This window comes from Pipra filicauda, unplaced genomic scaffold (assembly GCF_003945595.2).
Source record: "Pipra filicauda isolate LSUMZ 115617 unplaced genomic scaffold, ASM394559v2 scaffold97_size2427393_pilon, whole genome shotgun sequence".
Taxonomy (NCBI): Eukaryota; Metazoa; Chordata; class Aves; order Passeriformes; family Pipridae; genus Pipra; species Pipra filicauda.
Window position 1 is genome coordinate 1,258,405 of NW_024105175.1, and position 19,223 is coordinate 1,277,627.

A 19,223-nucleotide genomic window follows, 5' to 3' on the forward strand; every position below is an offset into this window, starting at 1 on the left:
ACCAAATTTACAAAAACAAAGGAAGTTAAGCCAGTCCAGTAGCAGGTTGCAGTTGGGCTCTTGAGGCTGGTTATCATTATGGGTGAATAAGACTGTGTCTAGTTGTGAAAGCTGTTTATCCTTGGAGACTGCCTTACACATTCTCAACTAGCTCCTGATTATGGATTTATCTCAGCTTGGCTGCCACTTATTAAAAGCCTTCAATGAGGTTCCTAAATTAACCCATCAGTAGGGTTTTTCCCTTACTGCATGTCCTGCCCTTTCTAGTCTTTAGGAAGAAATACAAATTACTAGTCTACTACAGTCCTTTCAAATGTATAACCCCTGAAAAACCTGTTGTTAGAGTCCCTATAAATTGGGGGAAGTTGAATTCAGAGTTTAACCACGGTCAAGATTCCCTTCTGTGCAGGGCAATGAGGTTCTGAAAGCAAGGATGGATCTTTCACAATTACACTAAAAAGTAAGATTAAAAAAATGTAATTGCCAAAAATATTTACAGTCCTGTGGTATTACTTACCAAAAGGATGTTTACTCGTCACATCATTTAGGATATGACATAGGCTCTGGCTACTTCTTCCTCTCTGCAACCAGAAGGGGAGTCTCCTGAAATGCTCTCCCTGCCCCTTCCTGCTTCTAGACCAAAAATCAAACAGATCCTGCTTGGGCAAAGAAGTGGTGAGTACTTGGAAAAAATCATTGCAGCTGGTCAGGAGGAGAAGAAATGTTTGGATTTATAAAAGCAACGTCTCTTGCTTTTTAAGGCACAGATGTGAAATGCAAGATGGTTTGTAACACATTTGAAGGTGTTAACGGAAACTCAGGTCTTATCTTCTCTAAGAAAATCGGTTGGGCAATGGTACTTATTTGCTTGTGATTTTTAAACAAACATTTTCTACTTATCAGATCTTAAAATCACAGTGCTAAGAGTGTGACTGTAGCTTTTAACACGTATTGGTAGAGATGGTAAACATTTTGTTGGTTGCACGAATGACCAAACCACATGCACTGAAATTCCAGCAGCTGTGACCACATTAAGATTTTACCTTATGCTAATGATCATATGTGAGCAAGCGGTTGGTAAAAAAATACACATTTTTTGCCTTACTACTGTGGGCACAAAGACAACAGCCTTCTTCACCTAAAATAAATGAATTGTGCTGACAGAACTAAACCATCTACTACTTCTTTCTTTTGGCCTGTTAAGAAAGGGAAGAAAATGTGAACTTCTGAGGCATCACAAATATGAAGGAGGAACTAATTTCCCTCCATCAAAAAAAAAAATCCACTAATTATTTTAAATTTTTTTTAAAGCTGTGGAAATATGGTGACTATCTAAGTAGGGAAGGTCAATAGCCTCTCTGACTGGAATGGTAAAAGCTTGGTGGTGAACAGCAACCAAAGCCCTAATATTTTTCTGAAAGCCCTAATATTCTGTGGAAACCAGGCTCTCAGTCAAATCTTAGGAGGCAGTTCCTGTTCTTGAAATGAACTGAGTTTTGGGTATGAGCTAAAAACTCCCGTTTTTTAAACTATGTTATATTCTTGTTTTCCATTTTAACTCCTTGCTTTTAACTGTGCTGTAGATTATCCAAAATTATAAACTAAATGTAAGTATAAAGGCACCATGACATTGAAAGTTGTTGCTTCATCTTATCTTTAATGTAATTCAATGTTTTATGTAAAAAAATGGGAAGCTTGTGTATAGGCCAATGGCATTATAGCCTCAGACTCTTATTCTTCTGTAGTGTAGTCCGTGATGGCTGAGTTAGTCTGCCCACTGTTACACAAAATAATAGCTTTCATAACTCCAGATATAACTATGGAATTCACATGCTCAAGATCTGTAGTGGTTTCTACAACAATTAAGCCATTGGCTCTTACTAAGCAGAGCAGATATTTCCCAAAATTAGAGACCATTTCTGCCTCTGAATCTTTCAGGAATGGAAGAATTATTCCACAACAGCCCAGCCCAACAAACAAACAAAAATCACATCATGCCAAAATACAGGCTCCTATATCAGCAGGGTAGTCACAATGGTTGTGCAGCTGTAAAGTCACAGCTTCCAGAGATGCTGTCTCTCACGTATCACAGCTATGTGAGCCTGCCCACAAACCTGCTTCCTGACTGCCCAAGGGCCCAGGTTTTTCTGTCTCCTTTTTTTTCATTTTGGATTTGTCAACATCCCACCATCCCCATCTAGGAGGTATAGGAGTTCCCTTTTGTTTGATGCAAGCCAAACACCTGGGGGCACCGAACGGGTTAAGTGGAGGAAATTCTTGTCAACTTCAATAGAGAATAAGGCATTTTAAAAGATTTTCTGTAAGAAGAACCCAGTATGGCTGACAACGGAGCCACAGCACATCACAGTGAAAGAGTAAAATTTCTACTTAAAGGCTTTTTTATATTTTCAGAGTGGAAAATATTCATACTGTGGTTTCGCACTAAAAATAAATTCTTCCATTCACAGCCAGCAACAGGTAGCTGAGGTTAGATCAAACCACTAGCTTACTAATGACTGTGAATTGCAGTATCTATAGAAATGACTAGAATTCAAGGCAGCCTCTAAAATAAGCCAGATGAATCATTCTTGAAAAATATTATTCACTCCATAATAAATAGGCTCAGCATAAATGTCTGCAACACAAAGCATGCTTTAAGGATTTTTTAAAAACTTAAAATAATGTTGCATGTAAATTGAAATGGTCAGCTTTCTTTCTTTTGCAGGACTTCTGCTTTTTTTTATAGCAAATCAGGGAACACTCAAGGAGTGTTCCTAAAGTTAAGTCTGAAATGAAAAGAAATGAAAGCATTTCTTTTTTGCAAGTACCTTGAATATAATAAATAATAGCTCTTAAAGTATTATAAATAACAAATCTGAACTGTCTTGAGTTATAGTGAAAGTTATTGTTCAACAATGGTGCAGAAAGAAACAAAAGCTGATAAAATCTTTAGATTATTATTCTACTGTGTAACACTTTTTTTTGGGTAGTAATTTACTGGTCAGATGCTCTGCTTGTGCAAATGGCTGGCAAATCTCTCTCATTATTAGAACCAGGTTGATTTAGCCAGCTTAAGAATCTCGGCTCCAATGGAATTAGTAAAAACCAAAAACTAAAAATCCCCAAAGCCCCACAATGACAATAACTACTGTCCTGAAATACTGTTACATAATTTTCTACAGGGTTATATTTTCATATTTCATATCCTTTTTTTTTTTTTTTAATGCAAATGCATGATCTATGACTGCAGGACTGGCAGACCCTAAAGAGACGTTAGAGAAGGTGACTAGGACTAAGAAAAAAAGACTGTAACAAACAAGCAATGGAAAAAATCACTACCACCACCAAAAAATACCCACCCCACCAAGGAAGCAAATAACAAAACAGCACAAAAATTTCACTTTGACTTTTTTTGGTCTCTGGTGTTTCTTTGTTCCAGTAAACCTTACTGTACATCTCTGAAATGGGTACCCAGAATGGCAAGGGTTTTTTTCATTGCCATGCATGCTGCATCCTGCCTTCACCAGGGAAAAAAAGAAAAAACAAAACAAAACAAAAAAACACAAACAAAACCAACGAAAAAATCACAAAAGAAAATAAAACCTTTCATGCTTTCCACATTGCAATGTCTAAATCACATGTGGACAACTCGGGTTTAAGTCACCCAGTTTAGCAATGAATGTTCTTTGAATCTACTTAGTGTCTGTACTACTGTGAGACTGAATTTCTCAGTAAAGTCAAAACAACAGTAAACCAAATAGTCATTATTTCATGGCCAATGCTGCTCACGGTAATTGTTACTACAGTCCTCATGTACCTAGACAGGATATTTTTTTTTTCTTTTTCCCTCTGAAACCCAGGATATAACTTACTTATTGTAACTCAATAATTTTATTTGTAGCACAGTTGCAGCCATAGAGGGAAACTCGTAAAAGAATTGTACCTATCAAAAAAACCCTTTTATCTACTGACTTCTTCTGCTTCCCTACACACACTAAAAAATTTCAGCATTTGAAAAGCTCCTATGCTTTCAAAGAATATATAAAAGATTTGGCATCATCAGGATATGCACATACTTGTTTTTATGCCGCATCATATCTCTGCACTCATCCTTCCCTTTACCACTCATCCTCTGATGATGTCTTCTCCCAAAGTAGTATCTCTGACTTTCTCTGAATTTGCATGAGAGCTGCTATCAGTTGCCATTCAGGATTTGACAAAGGCTTTGAAAGTTGCCCTATTGGTACTATTAGCAATAAGAAAATCAGCATCTTCATCACTTGTTTTCACTGAAAGTATAAAGTTGAAAAAAGCTGTTCTGTTTACTGGACCAACATGCCACACCTGGGAGACTTCAATATATAAAGTACAGAATACATGGTAGATGCACTCTACTCTGCAAATGTACTCTCCCAGGGGTGAGAGGAGTGCCTTTCCCAGTCTAATTTGAAAACCAGGGGAGAATATTATAGCAAAAGCTGATACTCTGAAAGAGGAATACTAGTAACAAAGAAATACGGTAATTCAATTTCTCATTTCCCCTAAGGAAGGTGTAATTGTGATGTGCATATATATACATACAAGAGACATAATGTGCAATACAGAAATGTAACTGTATTTTGCTAATCTTAATGGACATCTCAGATCAAAGCAATACTAGTGCACACAGACACTTCTGTTTGAGAGTAGCTCACTGTAGTTTACTTTAAGCATGTTTTCACTAATTTTAACTTCAGGTAGTGCTTATAGCCAATTTAATAATACTGTCACAAAACACTTTGCAGACACTCTTAGTATGAATGAGCCTATTCCAATTAACCAGGCTGTCAGCTAAACCAAATGAATGCTCTCCCTAGACTTTTTGCAAGAGCTGAACTAAACTGAATTCAGACTGTTCCAGCTTCAGTATACAAGAATAGCTTGATAACAGTAAGATGAAATAAGGGGGGAACTCGAGTCTACACATGAGCTTGTATCAGCACAAGTCTGTCAGTAAAAAACCTAACAGGAATCTACAGCACCATCAGTGGAACTAACACCCAAAACAGAATCTCTCAGCAAAATCTAAGAGATTGGTGCCTAATGGAAGCAACTTCTATATATATTCTACAGCGGTGGTAGGAATAAATTATCTTCATAGTAGAGTAAGTTAAGTAGGATCAGAACGAAGGTTAAAAATCCTATAGTAAGGTAGCTTATTCCTTGATTCAAAAGTGTGTCTCATGCAATTATAGACTTTTTTTATTCCCCTAGGCAGCTGGGATTTTCCCAGGATACCCATTCAAGTGTATGTTCAATCAGTACATATTCAGGAATTCACCTCTTGTCTATACAAAGTTTCAAGGAGGTCAAGGAGAATTTTGTCATTGCCTCCAGTGAGGCCAGGCATTTCACCCACAATCTTGCAGCTGAAGTGAGGTCTTTGGACAAAAACTTTGTGAAATATAAGCAGCCCAAGTCCTGGGCACATTTAATAAACCGAGCAAGATGTCTCTCTATCTAATATTTAGCTTACTTTATCAACTAAAAAAAAAAAAAAAAGACATAGTTCCATTTTCTAAAGTAGATATTTTAATAGGTGAATTGTGACAGTCCTTTTCTCTCCAGCCACATCCTTCAGACTGCATGTATATAGAAATACATTTTGCATGCACTCAAAATACTTTAGCGAGATCCATTCTCTCAGATGCCAAGCTCAAGTGCAATACTTTACATATCAGTTTTTCTTTATAATAGTCTGCAAAATCACTCAGCAATTGCAAGATTCCATGAGCCACCCACTCTATAAGCTGGGGGCTAAGAGCACACAGGGCTGAAAAGAAGAAAGAGAGAACATTTTCCATATCTTGTGGAAAGGTGAGGTTATAGTGATTATCATGAGAGCAAACTAACTTTTGTGACTGTTTTCTGTGTTTCAAAAGCAACAACAAACACAGTCTTTATTCATTCTTAAAAATCAAGTTCTGTTACATACTAAAACTTGCTTTTTAGTGAAAGATAAATATAAGAAAAAGTCTGTTTTTATGACTTTTCAATAGATACTTAAGAAATAATTTTGCAAATAAGAAAAAATTGCATTCCCCAAATCAAACAAAAAATTACAGATTCAAGTAAGATAAAAATATCGAGATACAGTTTTGGGTAGCTACATAGGAGCTACAGCACAAGCCATCTAAGCTTTGCAATGTTCTAACAAGTTACTTTGCCAACTGCCTTACTCTTTTGACATAAAAAATGAAATATGTTGCTTCTGTGCAATTTAGTTACTACTTGGGAATTAGATTGTGTCATCAGAACTCATGGCGATGTCTCTGAGTGAATTTGACCTGAGATGAGATTTGTGGGAGGGACCTCCTTCCTCCTGGGTTGCAAATAAACGTGTCCAAGAATGTTCCTGGGCTCTATGTTCCAGCTGGCCCCAAAAGGACAGCGTCCATACTGGGCAACTCCTTTAACCTCTAAAAGAAGGGAGCTGCTGACAAGCTGACTTTTGGGATGATCCAACATTTTAACTCCTGAAATGTGCTTGGGAGAGTACTCTTTGGCACACGCTTCACTCACACCAGGCAAAGCTTTAACACTTCACTAGCATGGACAATTGCAATCCATTGTCCAGGAACATTTCCGCCTACTGTCTGATTTACTCTGGTGGCCAGCGACTGTTGCACACATTCAAACTTTGTACTGCAATTGTATGTATGCAGGAGAGAACAGTTCAGGGACAGTCCTGATGTAAAGTTCACTTTTTAAACCATAATGCCCCAGACCATACATATTTTGGTAAAATTTACACAGTCTTTTTCTTCCACTTGAGATGAAGGGGTCTGAGGAATGCCAAGAACAGTATTGAGAATAGTAGGCAGTGTACAGTGAAGATAGCCTTCACATGAAGCTAGTTCTTTAGATATATAGCTGTATTATGGGATCCTCATGCACTGGTTTTAAAGTATGAACACAACGTTTCTCAAAAAAAAAAAAAAAAGAATCACTGAGGGATAAAAAACATACATGATAAACAACTGCATAACCTCCATCTGCAGAGCAGCAGAGGTAGAAAACCTACTGCTGAAAGATGGAATACATTCAAAGAGTTCTGCAAGAAGGCATTGATGCTCCCGCTTTTCTTTACTACTCAATGCAGCTACAGTTAGGTTAAGTGCATTCTTTGTCCCTTAACTGCTCTTCTTACATATTTCATACTGCCACATACTTCGGGGGGAGGTGAAAGGAATCACAAAATACCACTCCATTAAATCAGTATTCTGTCTATGATAATTAAACAAAACTCATGAACAAAATGACCCAAAGCAAACAAAACAATTTCAAAATTTTCTCCTCTTTGCAATAGTTTATGCAAGAAAAATGAGAAGGAAGAATAACTGTTCAGTTTATGCATTTGGCAGCGTTTGTGATACACCAACTTTTACATGTGTCTTATATGATAACAAGAAGTAACATCAGTGCTCTAAGAGAAACAGTGATTGCTAAAACTGCACTACAGTGGAAGCTGACAAAGGTCTGAGTTGATTTTTAAACCTAAAGCGGAACTGTCTGTGTCTAATTATTGTAACAGTTTTAAGTATAACCAAATAGTGAAGTTTACTTGCAGTGCAACTAGTTTTGAAACATGAATTGCTATAGCCCTGATGTTTGTATTCATTTCTGAAGATGAGTGTTAAGTTTGAATGGTCATTTAAAATTTTTCCATTTTGGTGTGGTTTTTTGAGACACATTGTAAGAGCATCAATATATTCTTTTATCAGTAAATGTAATAACAACATGATTTATGACTAGTTCATCTACATTGTTTCTTGATCAAAATAAAATTAGGGTAAAAAAGAAAAATTAAAAAACCCGTGTTGTTCAAGGGCTGTCTATATTCATTAGTTGGTAATTTTTCCTGACACACCCTTGTGTACTGGATCAGACTCTACAAGTGAAACTTGTGCTTGCAACCCCTAAATCGTATCAATTGCCTTCTCCTGTAACATATCTCAGGTGCACCTCATAGTTTTATAACTATACATCAGGCTTTCAGGAAAGCAGATATTTTCTGATTATACGGTTTCTTACCTTTTTAAAACAGATTATCTCCTTTGGCAAGACTGTTCTGAAATGTAACTTAAATCTCTAAGCATTAAAATATCCATAAATAATCATATATAATAGCAGACTATGTTGCCAAAGCTTCTGATTATTGGTAACTTCTACTGTAACGGGAACCAATGCATTTTAGTCTAGAATAAACATTTTAGCCATAAGCTTCTGTAATCACCATGCATGGGTAAGTCAGAGAAAAAAAAAAGAGAAAAAAGTTTCCTACAGCACAAGTAAAGAGAAACTTCAGATATATAGCACAACTTCTGCTGCTTTTTCCTGAGGTTGAAAACACTGAAATCCCACCCTATTTCAAGTGAAATCATTGCTGCTCATGCCCAAAGGTAACTACATTGGCTCTCTACTGAACAATCCCTGTGGCAGAGGAACAGCAGATCATGTTCTTATAGCAGTAAGACGTCTGCCTCTTTAATCTGAAACACAGTGCCAACGGATTAGTACAAAGGGGAACTCCTTAAAGAAACATAAAGCCTTTTTGGGAACTAGAAATCATGCCAAAGCAATGAAAATAAAATGTTTTCTGAAAGTGTGGATTTCCATGAATGGAAAAATGCTTTATATCTCTAAGAATGCAGGATAAGTACGGCAAGGTAATCAGTTTTTCCACCTTGTCTTAAACTTTCTGACAGAGAATACTAATGAGAAAAGCATGTTTCATAGTCTTCCTTCACCTTTTGTCCTATAAGTGGCAGTAAACCTTTATGTATTATGGCTAGGAAAGGGCGAGGACAGGGACCAGAAAAAATACGAAGAGAAATAACTAAGACTGCCACACAGGATTCTCCACAGATTGAACCAGACAATATTTTTGAAATAAAAAGTACTATATTTATCCTCACTATATATATTTGCATGTGCTTTCTGTATCAAACTGTCCTGATTTCAATGAGACATTAATTTTTAAGTTTCCAGTTTAATATTGGATCGTGTAAAGAGAAACAAACATATTTTAATTGATAAGGATTTGGTGTGCTTTTCACAACATAGTCTATCCCAAACTGTAATTGATTTATTTAAGATGAACCAATACAATGCTGACTTTTTCAGTAAGATATCTATCCAACACTATTCATACAGTCACTACTAAATCAAGCATGCTCTCACATTCAGCCAATTTCTTTCTGGAACTCTGCTTCAGTGGTTGACTGAGAAATTAGTCTCAGCAAATGAAACTATTATTACTTGCTGTACCTGCACCTATTTAGGAACACCTGAGACAAGACACTGTTCAAATCCATCTTGCCCAACTGTTAGTTCCTAAAAATAATTAAATGTTCCACTGTAGTGCAGAAATGCATACTGTTCTCTTCCTGCCACCTAAGAATAAGCCTTAAGATTTCTCTCATCACAAAAATGAATTATTTTGTATTTTGCAAACAGTGAAAAAGTAATACAGGCAATACTGTACACTAAAAAAACACAAAAAACCAAACAAAAAACCAAAAAAAAAAAAACAAAAACAAAACCACCAAAAAAAAAACAAAAAAAAAAAAAACAAACAAAAAAAGGCAAGAGCATAAGTGATCTGTACTTTGCTACTGTCAAGTCACTTCAATCTCAAAAATGTTGAGAATTTAGCAAGAAAGTGTAAAAAACCGATTGTGTTAATCATTATGACCACTTAACCACTGCACTTCTGCATTTGGAGAATTTTGGCTTTTGAAAACTGATTTGGTAAATCTGTTGAATATGTAAATTCTCACCTGAATATGATCTCAAATCCTTTAGGAACACATTTTATTTCCATCTAAAGCACTATTTTATTCTCCACTTGAATCCAAATCTCTTTTTCTTTTTTTTTCTTTTACTGCTGTGATCACTATCTCAAAAAAAGAAATTATAATTTGGTTACAAACCATTAAAGAGCAAAGTAAAAAATATCTTGAGGCTATTAATAGAGGAATTTATAAATTTCTGTACAAGTGAATTTGATTTATTTATTTGTAGATCACAACATACGGAAAAATAATTTGAAAAAATACTACTTATTTCTATTGTTACTATAGTTAACTGTCATCCAATCCTGCAAGTCTTTAACTTTAAACAAGCCTTACAGTGACATCAGAATGTGTAGGAGGTTAACAGATCAAAACTCTAAAGCAACAACAAAAATGGAGCAATAATAAGGGTTTTAATCTCTCTCGTGACTCCCCAGCAGTCTAAAACCAAAGTCCAACATGATGCATATCTAGCACGACTTTCATAGTTATCCTCAAAACCTGTGTATGGAAAATTTTCCTTACTTGGACCTCCACTTTCCTATCTCACAGGATAAAGCAGGCCTACTTTAATAACATTATCTCAATCCACTTGAAAAGCCCTCTTAATTCTTATTAAAACAATCCAATCTGTTTGAGGCAAGATTATTGTTTTATTTAGAATACTAAACCTTAACTAATTAAATGCAATATTAGGATGTTAATTAGCATACACAAGCCAGCTTTTAAGAATCCAGTGTGCACACATGCCAGTTCATACTAACTGAAGCCTGGACCCCAGTGCCATAGTTTCCCCAACAGGCAGTGCCTAATGCCATCCTCCTCTACATCCCCATTCCAAGAGTCATACACGCAACCCAGTTCATTGGTAATGGGTTTACCTGTGATGATGAGGATCCACTATTTATCCTCATTAAGAACTAAGTGGAAGGTAGCCACCAGTATTTAATGTTAAGACTAGATTCAAATTTCATTATCAACAACAAGATGGTTTCCCTTTTCCCTTAGAATCTAACTGGGTAGTCAAAGCACTTACTACACTGCAAAAAGAAAACACAACTACAATTTAGTACCGGACTTTAGCTAGTAGGACTTTTGAGTTACACCCTCTTTGACTGCCACACTGCTCAGTCATACCACAGTTTTCCAGTTTCACCTTCAGGTTTCCTTAGAGTTATCTTCCTTGACCAAAATAAAAATCACTGAAAAGACAGGGCTCACCTTCAGTTTTGTCAAGTTCATCAATACAAACCAACAGATTTACTGTCTACTGAAATAAGTGGGGTTGGGATCTCCAACACATAGCCTAAACATTAAAAATTCACCCAATTATATGGACTATCTCATTATTCCCCTGGGGGTTTTTTCCAATCAAACCAGGATAGTTTAGGCATAAGCACCTAACCTAATTCAAGAACTACATTCAGTGAATGGAAACACATGACGGTTACCAACCCCTTCACGAACAAAAATTCTAAAAAAATTAAAATAATAAAGATCACTGTTTATCAGCATCCAAGTATGATCTCACATATATACCCCAATACTCAGTACCAATATATGTTTTAAATATGGACAAATTACTTATGTAACGTAAGCCACCTTCTTTCTGGCAAATTTTGCTCAGAAAGTTAAATATATACTGTACATTTTTGTATACCAAAATATCCAGACAGCTGGTGCAGAAAGGAAAGAAAACCACCTTACATTTTGCATCAGAGAGGTAAGGGGAAAAAAAAAAAAAAAGAGAAAGAGAACAAGCACTTTTTAATTTCACTTGGTGATTGATAATCAATACACAAACACATAGTGTAAGATTTTTGAGCACTACAGACCTATATAAAATAGTCCAAATACCAGATCAGAGATGAAAATTAAGGGGCAAAAAGATGGAACATTTACTCAGTGCTCTGGTTTTCAACTTCTAGTGAGTTCTTAATTTATTAGTAATAACTTGTTTTTCTTGGAGAGGGTTCAGAAAAGGTTGGGAGACTTTTCTAAGCATCAGCTTAAAAATACTTACAACTATTCTAAACGCCAGCTTAAGAAATTTATAAATAAAATTGAACATTAGGACCTCTAAACTTGGAGACACATGCTTAGAACAGGAAATGATAGTTTGTTAATAAAGAAAGGTAAATCATTCTCTAGGCTTCCGGTGGGAAACTTGGCAGCAAAAGGATTTTGACCTCAGTGAAAGGTAACTGCGACAAATGACAAATCAAGCAACTTTCTTCTTACAAGTGAGGCAAATGTTTGGCATAAGGTTGGACTGCATTCACATCTATCATTCCCTGTGGCATATTCTTCTACCTTTAACAAATAATCCTGCAAGCTTTTTGCACTGACCATATTAATTACCCTTTTTTCTCCTCTGAGTAAAGCCACGCAAGCCTAACATTTTTTGTGAATGATTACTTATTTCCTATTCGAAGCACAAAAGTTCATCACTTATAGAATAGGTCAAGCTTTCAGTGCCTATTAGTCCTAGTCTGGAATGAATTAATGCATTTTCCTATGTTCATCTTCCTTTTCTGTTGTAGAAACAGTATATGGGACATCTGTGCAAAGGAAGGGAACAAAAATCCTGTATTATTTTCAGGTGAAGTAAACAGTAAGAAAAGAATACACTTAAAAAATCTATTTTCGTTTTATATTAGGCTCACTGTAACTATAGCACTATGAAGTTTGCAGTTCTCCCAACTCAAAACAAAAAATGGGGGGAAAAAATGACAAGTAGCCCAGTTTAATTTCAAACGTTAATATATTTTCTATTTTATAGTGAACATATGCATCGTTCACCCCTTATTTGCAGCAACTGTGACGTCCTCATAAAAAGGGGTGACATTTTTAAGATGCCTCTTAAAATAAATACTTCTTTTTATAAAATAATAAAACTTCAAATAAATATTTTTTACACTAAACAATATGTTGAAAAAATTAGAAAATAAAGGCTGAATTTTACTGTAACTGTACAATATACATGAAGTCCGAAGGGAAATCAAAGTCTTGTAATAGAAAGTTTCCGTAAGACAAAATACAATCTAAAAACATACTGATTGATTCACATTCTTCCGAATGTACAACATATTAGTATAATATTTTATGACCGTGCCATGTCTTATGACACCACTTACTTTTCACAGTTGAAAATATTATTGTATATACAAAAATATAGCATATTATCTCTGGCAGAAAACAATGAAAAAAAAGCAGTCATTTACTAATTTACAAATCTTGCAAGTACTATTCACAAACAATAGAGTTGCCTAGGAGTGTCTGTGTTGCTTTAGCTTATGCAATATGTGGGTCACAATGTACTGCATCCCTTTTTTTTTTCCTGTATGCCACTAGCTGGATCCTAACAAGCGTATCAGTTAAGATGGCACACACAGAGAAAAGCATTTCACTGCAAACAGCAAAGTACATCCCCAACCCTTCTACTACAGTGCCAAGACCATAGCTGCTTAGCTGGTTGCATATGTATGTTAAAATAATAATCCTTGTTACTTTAGTGTTTCTGACTAGTGATGCTACGTTGGCTTTTCAAAGTTCCTAGGGGGGACGCTGGGAACTTTGCAGCAAACGGTGTTGGAGTGTTTACAGCGGCACCCAGGCCGATTTACCCGGTCGTAACAGCCCTGGCACAACTTAAGGCAACCCTTGGCTGGTAGGTAACACCACAAGCAAGGCAGAAAGAGGGACACTACACCCATGGCGGACCACCTAGTGCAGCAATGTGACTGACTGCAGGAGCAGGGGTTGTCAGCACAGTTGTCCTCATCATCGTTAGAGCAGTGATAGAAGAGGCCCTTCACACAGCAAACGCAAGTCCCGTAATCAACCACGTTCTGGGCTGAGCAAAGACACTGCTTGTCACAAATCCAACATGAGGGCAGGGTCCTCGGATAAGTGCACTCCTTACACTTACACTTTCCACAGTCTTCACACCTGTAGCTGTGCGCTCCCAAGTCTTCTTTGCTCAGTGGCTTCAGCTCGCTCGACTTGAGCTCAGACTTGGGCTGCATTCGGACTATCCCATCAGCAACTGGCCCTGAAGATGATCCTAGAAGTCTTTGCTCAGATGAATTACTGCTCGTACTTGTCCTCGTACTGCTCCGTGAACCTGTGCTGACCGTGCTGATAGATCGGGACAGTGGTGCCCGAGGAGATGCGTGTGTCTGTGTGTGCTGAATCCGGCCAAAATGACGATGCTCGGGCAAGCCATGGGGTCTCTCATTTTTGGATTGGGTTGCTAGCCGAGGAGTGGACTTGACCCCTGGCCGTGGAGCTACCGTAGGTCCCTCTGTGTATTCATTCGTGTTTCGGATGGCTCTGATCTGGTCCAATGACAAGACGTGAACCTGCTGCATTAGGACATCCCGCAGGTCAGGCTCCCCGTGTGGTCTCCCGCTGTCACGCCGAGCCTGTAGTAAGGGCTGCGACCCGCTGCTGTGCTGAGCTCTTGTCTCCATCAGTGCCCGGAAGCGTGCTCACCCCGGCAGGCTTAGAACACATCTGAAATCCTAGAGCAACAAAGAGAGGATTCACTATTGCAACACATCTCATGCTCACTCCAGCAGCCTTTCAAGCCTGCAGGACCCTACAGCACTGCATGCAATCAAGTAATGCATCAGTCCTTAAAAAAAGGAGTCACATCTGGGGCAGAGTACAGGCACCAGTCAGCTGAATGTACTTCCCTTGGCCTGTTCTACCTTCTGCTGTGGAGAGCTTAAGGGGATTCTTTTCTAGGACTGTGAAGCTTAACTTGTGACTCTAGAAAGTCTAGATTTTGCTCCTGGTAACTAAGACTTCCCAGGCCATCTTCTGGTTAGACCATGGCCTTTAAAGTGATTTCAGCCACTTGAAGTGACACTTATTGCACATCAGGCTACTGAAAAACTTATATTAAAAAAAAAAGTCTGCAAGTATTCAGCAAGTGTAATGTGACCTGCTGATGACAGACATATAATTTTCCAATTTTGTTTAAAAATGAATAATATTTTGGTAGGCTAGTCTCTTTACACATTAAATTTTACACGATGTAAATAGGAAATTTTAGTTTAATACCAATGGTCCCAAGAAAAACACTAAATAGCAATAAAATGTTTGAGGTTAGACATGAAATGAGTTAGTGCTACCAAAAACTTCAACAGCACAAGTAAAAATATCTCTCTTCAGTATTTTAGTGTGTGTCATAGTTGTGTACACCATTGTGATTGTTATTTTAAGGCTCAATACTACAAAAGCAATGTTACCACAGTTGTTTGAGTTTTTTTTTAACGTGTAAAAAATTCCATAGACTACATTTCAAATTATAAATATTACCAAGAGTGGTTTGTGGGACAGAGGCATGCATAATATAATCAAACAATGCCAACATCCAAGAAATCTACTTGATTGTGAATATTGCTTTAAGAGATCATTAACTACAAAGTAGAGACACAGACGTAAAAATTTAAATGAAAACCCAGTGAAAGACACGGAAGATGAGAATTTGTAAATAACTTCCACACTCAGATATGCACAAGTTTCAAGTACTGCCCTCTAAATTAGTTAATATTTGGTTTGCCTTTATCATATCTTAAAGTGGCTCCAAAATCCAATTACCTATACAAAAATCCAGAAAATATTTTACAACTAAAACCCAACCAGGAATCAACTGTCTTACAAGAGGTATGCAATGTCTGTAATTATACCTAGAAAAAGCACCATAGTGTTACTCTGAACACATCAGTTACCAACAATAATACTGTACCGCATTACAATAAAATATAGCCAAGCAGTTTAACAATGAATATCTTTATACTAACAGCAATGCAAAACATTTAACCATTTAACTCCCGGCTTCCTTCCTTTAAGTGTTTTTTCTTAAAAAAAAATAAATAAAAAATCCAACTTAAACAGTGACCACCTGTTTTAAATACTGTCAAATCCTGGTTTTGGACATAGGAGGTATGTCATGGTGTCCATACCTCACAAATAATAAAAAAAAATAAAGTCTTGCAAACTTGGCTTGAAGCATTGCTTATGTTCTCATCAAATTAAAACCTCTGCCATATCAAAAGTTTCAACCAACAGCCTAAGCAGACGTTCCGCTCATCTGAAATTATCTGAAGATAAAAAATAATAGAAAATAAAATACTTTCCCCATCCTTGAGAGGAACTGGTAGCCCTATCTGCCCTCCACGTCCAGATTTCCGCCAGCCCCAATCAGCCTAGAGGATACTGCCTCTCCAGAAATGACAACCCACTGCAAAAGCAAAGCTGACCCTGACCTGAAGGCGCTTCAGACGACCCTGGGATCGGCGGCGGAACCCCCTTCAGACGCCAAGGTGGGAGCTGGAGAGGCAGCCTCCGGTCTCCGCTCCCCTCCCTGTCTCCGGCTCCATACGGGGCGGGGGGCGCGCAGCAGGTGAGAGGCGACGGCCCCTAGCCCGCCGGAGAGTGCAGACAACCTGGAGATAACCAGGAGACATCCTCTGAGCTGGGAGATGGGAGGGGGCTGCTGCAGTCGCCTTATCAGAAAGTCAAATCCATGTTTTCTTTTAACTCTTTCCCCCTGCCCTCCCCTAAGAGATGCTAAAGGAGGTTCCCCTCCCGGGAAGTGCCAGGCGCCCTGCAGACAGTGCAGACAACACCTCCGGGACAGCCGGGCAAAAGGCAGATTACCCCCTCTCGCCTTGCCCTAAGCACCCATTCAACTTCACAAAGCCAGCCGCTGGAAAAGCTCCTCTTATTTTACGCATATTCTGCAAATTGCCTGACCTTCAGCCCGCCCCGTTCCGCCCTAGCCCGGAGGGACCCAGGAGGCATTTTCAGTGGGGCATCGGGCCGAGCTTGGAGATTCCCCTTTTTTCTCCCCTTGACAGATCCGCTAACAGGACAAGATGCAAAGAACCAGCACATTTATTTGCAAACGTACATTTGCCTAAAAATCCTCACGGATAGGCACGCCTCTCCCTCCCCTGACCTAGCATTTCTTCCCTTTACATCCGCCAAGAGCAGAGAAGCAGATTTGCCTTTTTGTGAGTACATGTGTGTGATAACACGATTCCCCACTTCAAAGAGCCAAAGTCCACTCTCACCGAGCTCAAGTGCCAGATTGCTAACTTTTCCTAGCTGAGCTTGGCAAAAGGTCGAGCGAGGGGGACGGGTTTCGCATCGTCACATTTGGGGAAATTTAATACGCGAGGGGCTTCTTGCGTGCTGTGGAAAAACCCCGTGTCCTGCTGGCCGGGGAAAGGAGAAGCCTAAGGGAGAGAAGTCCTCTGCCCATGAATTTCTGTTTTGTGGCCGGAGCCTGTGCAAGACACCCCCACCCCCATTCCCACCGCACACACACCAACCACCTCCTTTTCTTTCAAAGTGCTTTGAAACCCCTATTAAGGGCCGAGTGTGTGATCAGACTATGGATTAGGGCAAAAGGGACTTTACCATCGGGGTGGGGCAAAGTGACACACAAATAGCTTGCTGAAAACACCAGCAGCTTTTTTCTTTGGGGGAAAAGGGGGTTGCTACGAAGTAACCCACAAAAAAAAAAAAAGAAACAAAGTAAAAATTAAGGCTTTTCCTTTCCCTCCACACATGCCCTCTACACAGAAGAACTTAGGGAAGCACTTTTCCTCGTCTTACAGATCGAATTAAGTTTCATCACCGGAGAAATAACTAAGAGTACGCACACACACACACACACACATACACACATATATATTTGTACCAGACGTGCACTCACTTCCGAATCACACAGATCTCCCGACGCCACTACAGACGGGCGTAAAACATGCACTGAAAGGCGAGTTTGCTCGCTCTCCCCCAAGACCGGGGGACACACAGCCCCGACGCTCGCCAACCCCGCAGTGCCCTTCCTTCAGCTTCCCCCGAGGCTTGTCGGAAACCCACGCGTGCCCAGCGAGGCAGGAGCAGGCAGTACCTCCCGTGCCCGGCTCCCCGCAGCAGAACACGTCGGAGTGTGTCTCCTCCAAGCCCACCCCCCGCCCAACTAGCAGCCCCCGCAGGCATTCCTGCGCGCCCGCGCAGCCCTCCGCCCCCTGCGCAGCCTTCTGCACCCCCGAGGCACCCCGTCGGGGCGCAAATGCGGCGCAGCCCTCAAAACCCAGCGGAGCTCCCCCCACCCCTCCCCGGAGAGAAACCGCTCCGAAATCCCACCTCCAGTTCGTCTCTGGGAAAGGAAAGAGAAGGGAAGGTGGGGAGAGGGAGAACCTGTACGAATGGAAAATGGATCGGCCTCAAACATTTCCAGGAGTTTTCTTGGAGCAACCAAGGGGGGAGGTTACTGAAAAGCTTGTTTTGCAAAGAAGGAAAAGGCTCTCACCGTGATCGCGGCGCTGCACCAAACCCCTCTCTCTCTTGTATTTTCTTCTTCCTGCGGTTTGCAAATAAATCCAGCCCTAAAGCAAAAAAAAATTCTTTTCCAAACTCTGCTTTAGTCCAACTTGTAAATTAGAGTAAGAACGATCACCATGTAAAAAAAAAAAAAAAAAGTCCAGAGCAAAGTTAGATTCCTCTCCCCAGATCGATTATAAATACTTGTGTGCGCGTATACACTATAATAATAATAATCAAAACACCTCTCCAGGTCGGGGTGGGTTTTCTTTGCTCCTAAAAAGAGATCAGTCTCACACACACGCTTTTCTTTTTTTTCCTCAATGAACAGGAGGCCGACTCGCCAATACCAAGTCACTTTTTTTTGTTGCTGTTGCAAATGATCAAGAGGAAAGGGGAAAGCCAAAGAAAACAAAATAAAGTGGATCTAAAATAAAATCCCAGAGCTTTCTTCCACTGAGTTCCTCCAAAAAAGCAGCTTGTGCAATGTAGCCGTTCTGCTGAGAAGCTGCTTGCTGCAGGCTCCTCTCCCCTCTCTCCCTCTTAGCTTTCTCGCTCCCTCTGCGAGCGTGTGTGTGTTGCAGGCAGCTCTGTGGTTTGCAATCGGGGGGGTGTTTTGGGAGCGCAGCGGATTTGTGGTGGTGGTTGTTGTTGTGTGTTTGGAGGAGGTGGAGGAGGAGGAGGAAGATTTGAGATCTGAGCTGTAGGGGCTCGGCGTTTTTCTGCTCGCTCGCTCTCTCCCTCTCTCTCTTTTTCTTTCCGGAGGACGTAGGGTGATCTCTCTGCAAAAGCAGCAGTAAATGGCGTCATGTGGATCTGAGGAGGAACAGAGCAGTTGTTGTCCCAGAGGATATATCGCATCCGGTCCCAGCTCATTGGCTCTGCGGGGCTACATTCACTGGCTCTCCCAGCGCCCTGCCAGCACTTTGAGCTGCGGGAGGCATTCCAAAGGGCAGTGCTGCCGCCGAGCCAGCCCGGCGGCTCCGGCCCGTTCGCGGCGCTCCCCTGGGCTGCGCTGCGCGGGGCGAGCGGCAGCCCCGC

At 39.7% G+C, this 19,223-nt stretch overlaps 1 protein-coding gene across 2 annotated transcripts; it reads right to left on the bottom strand.

Annotated features, from left to right (window-relative positions):
• Window positions 1-12,581: 12,581 nt before the first annotated feature.
• SPRY2 (sprouty RTK signaling antagonist 2) lies at window positions 12,582-18,973 on the bottom strand. Of its 2 annotated transcripts, XM_039377952.1 has the most exons (3): window positions 18,172-18,973; window positions 16,115-16,294; window positions 12,582-14,362 (listed from the first exon to the last, which is right to left on the bottom strand). In XM_039377952.1, the coding sequence occupies exon 3, from the start codon at window positions 14,309-14,311 to the stop codon at window positions 13,370-13,372; it is 942 nt and encodes a 313-aa protein (XP_039233886.1). In that variant the 5' UTR covers window positions 14,312-14,362; window positions 16,115-16,294; window positions 18,172-18,973; the 3' UTR covers window positions 12,582-13,369. The 2 variants fall into 2 exon arrangements, with proteins under 2 accessions (XP_039233886.1, XP_027576945.1); XM_027721144.2 differs by lacking the exon at window positions 16,115-16,294 and having other exon boundaries at window positions 18,172-18,972.
• Window positions 18,974-19,223: the final 250 nt, after the last annotated feature.

What these genes read in the sequence shown, in the direction of transcription:
- SPRY2 (XM_039377952.1), bottom strand. Translation starts at nt 14,311, where the DNA reads ATGGAGACAAGAGCTCAGCACAGCAGCGGGTCGCAGCCCTTACTACAG.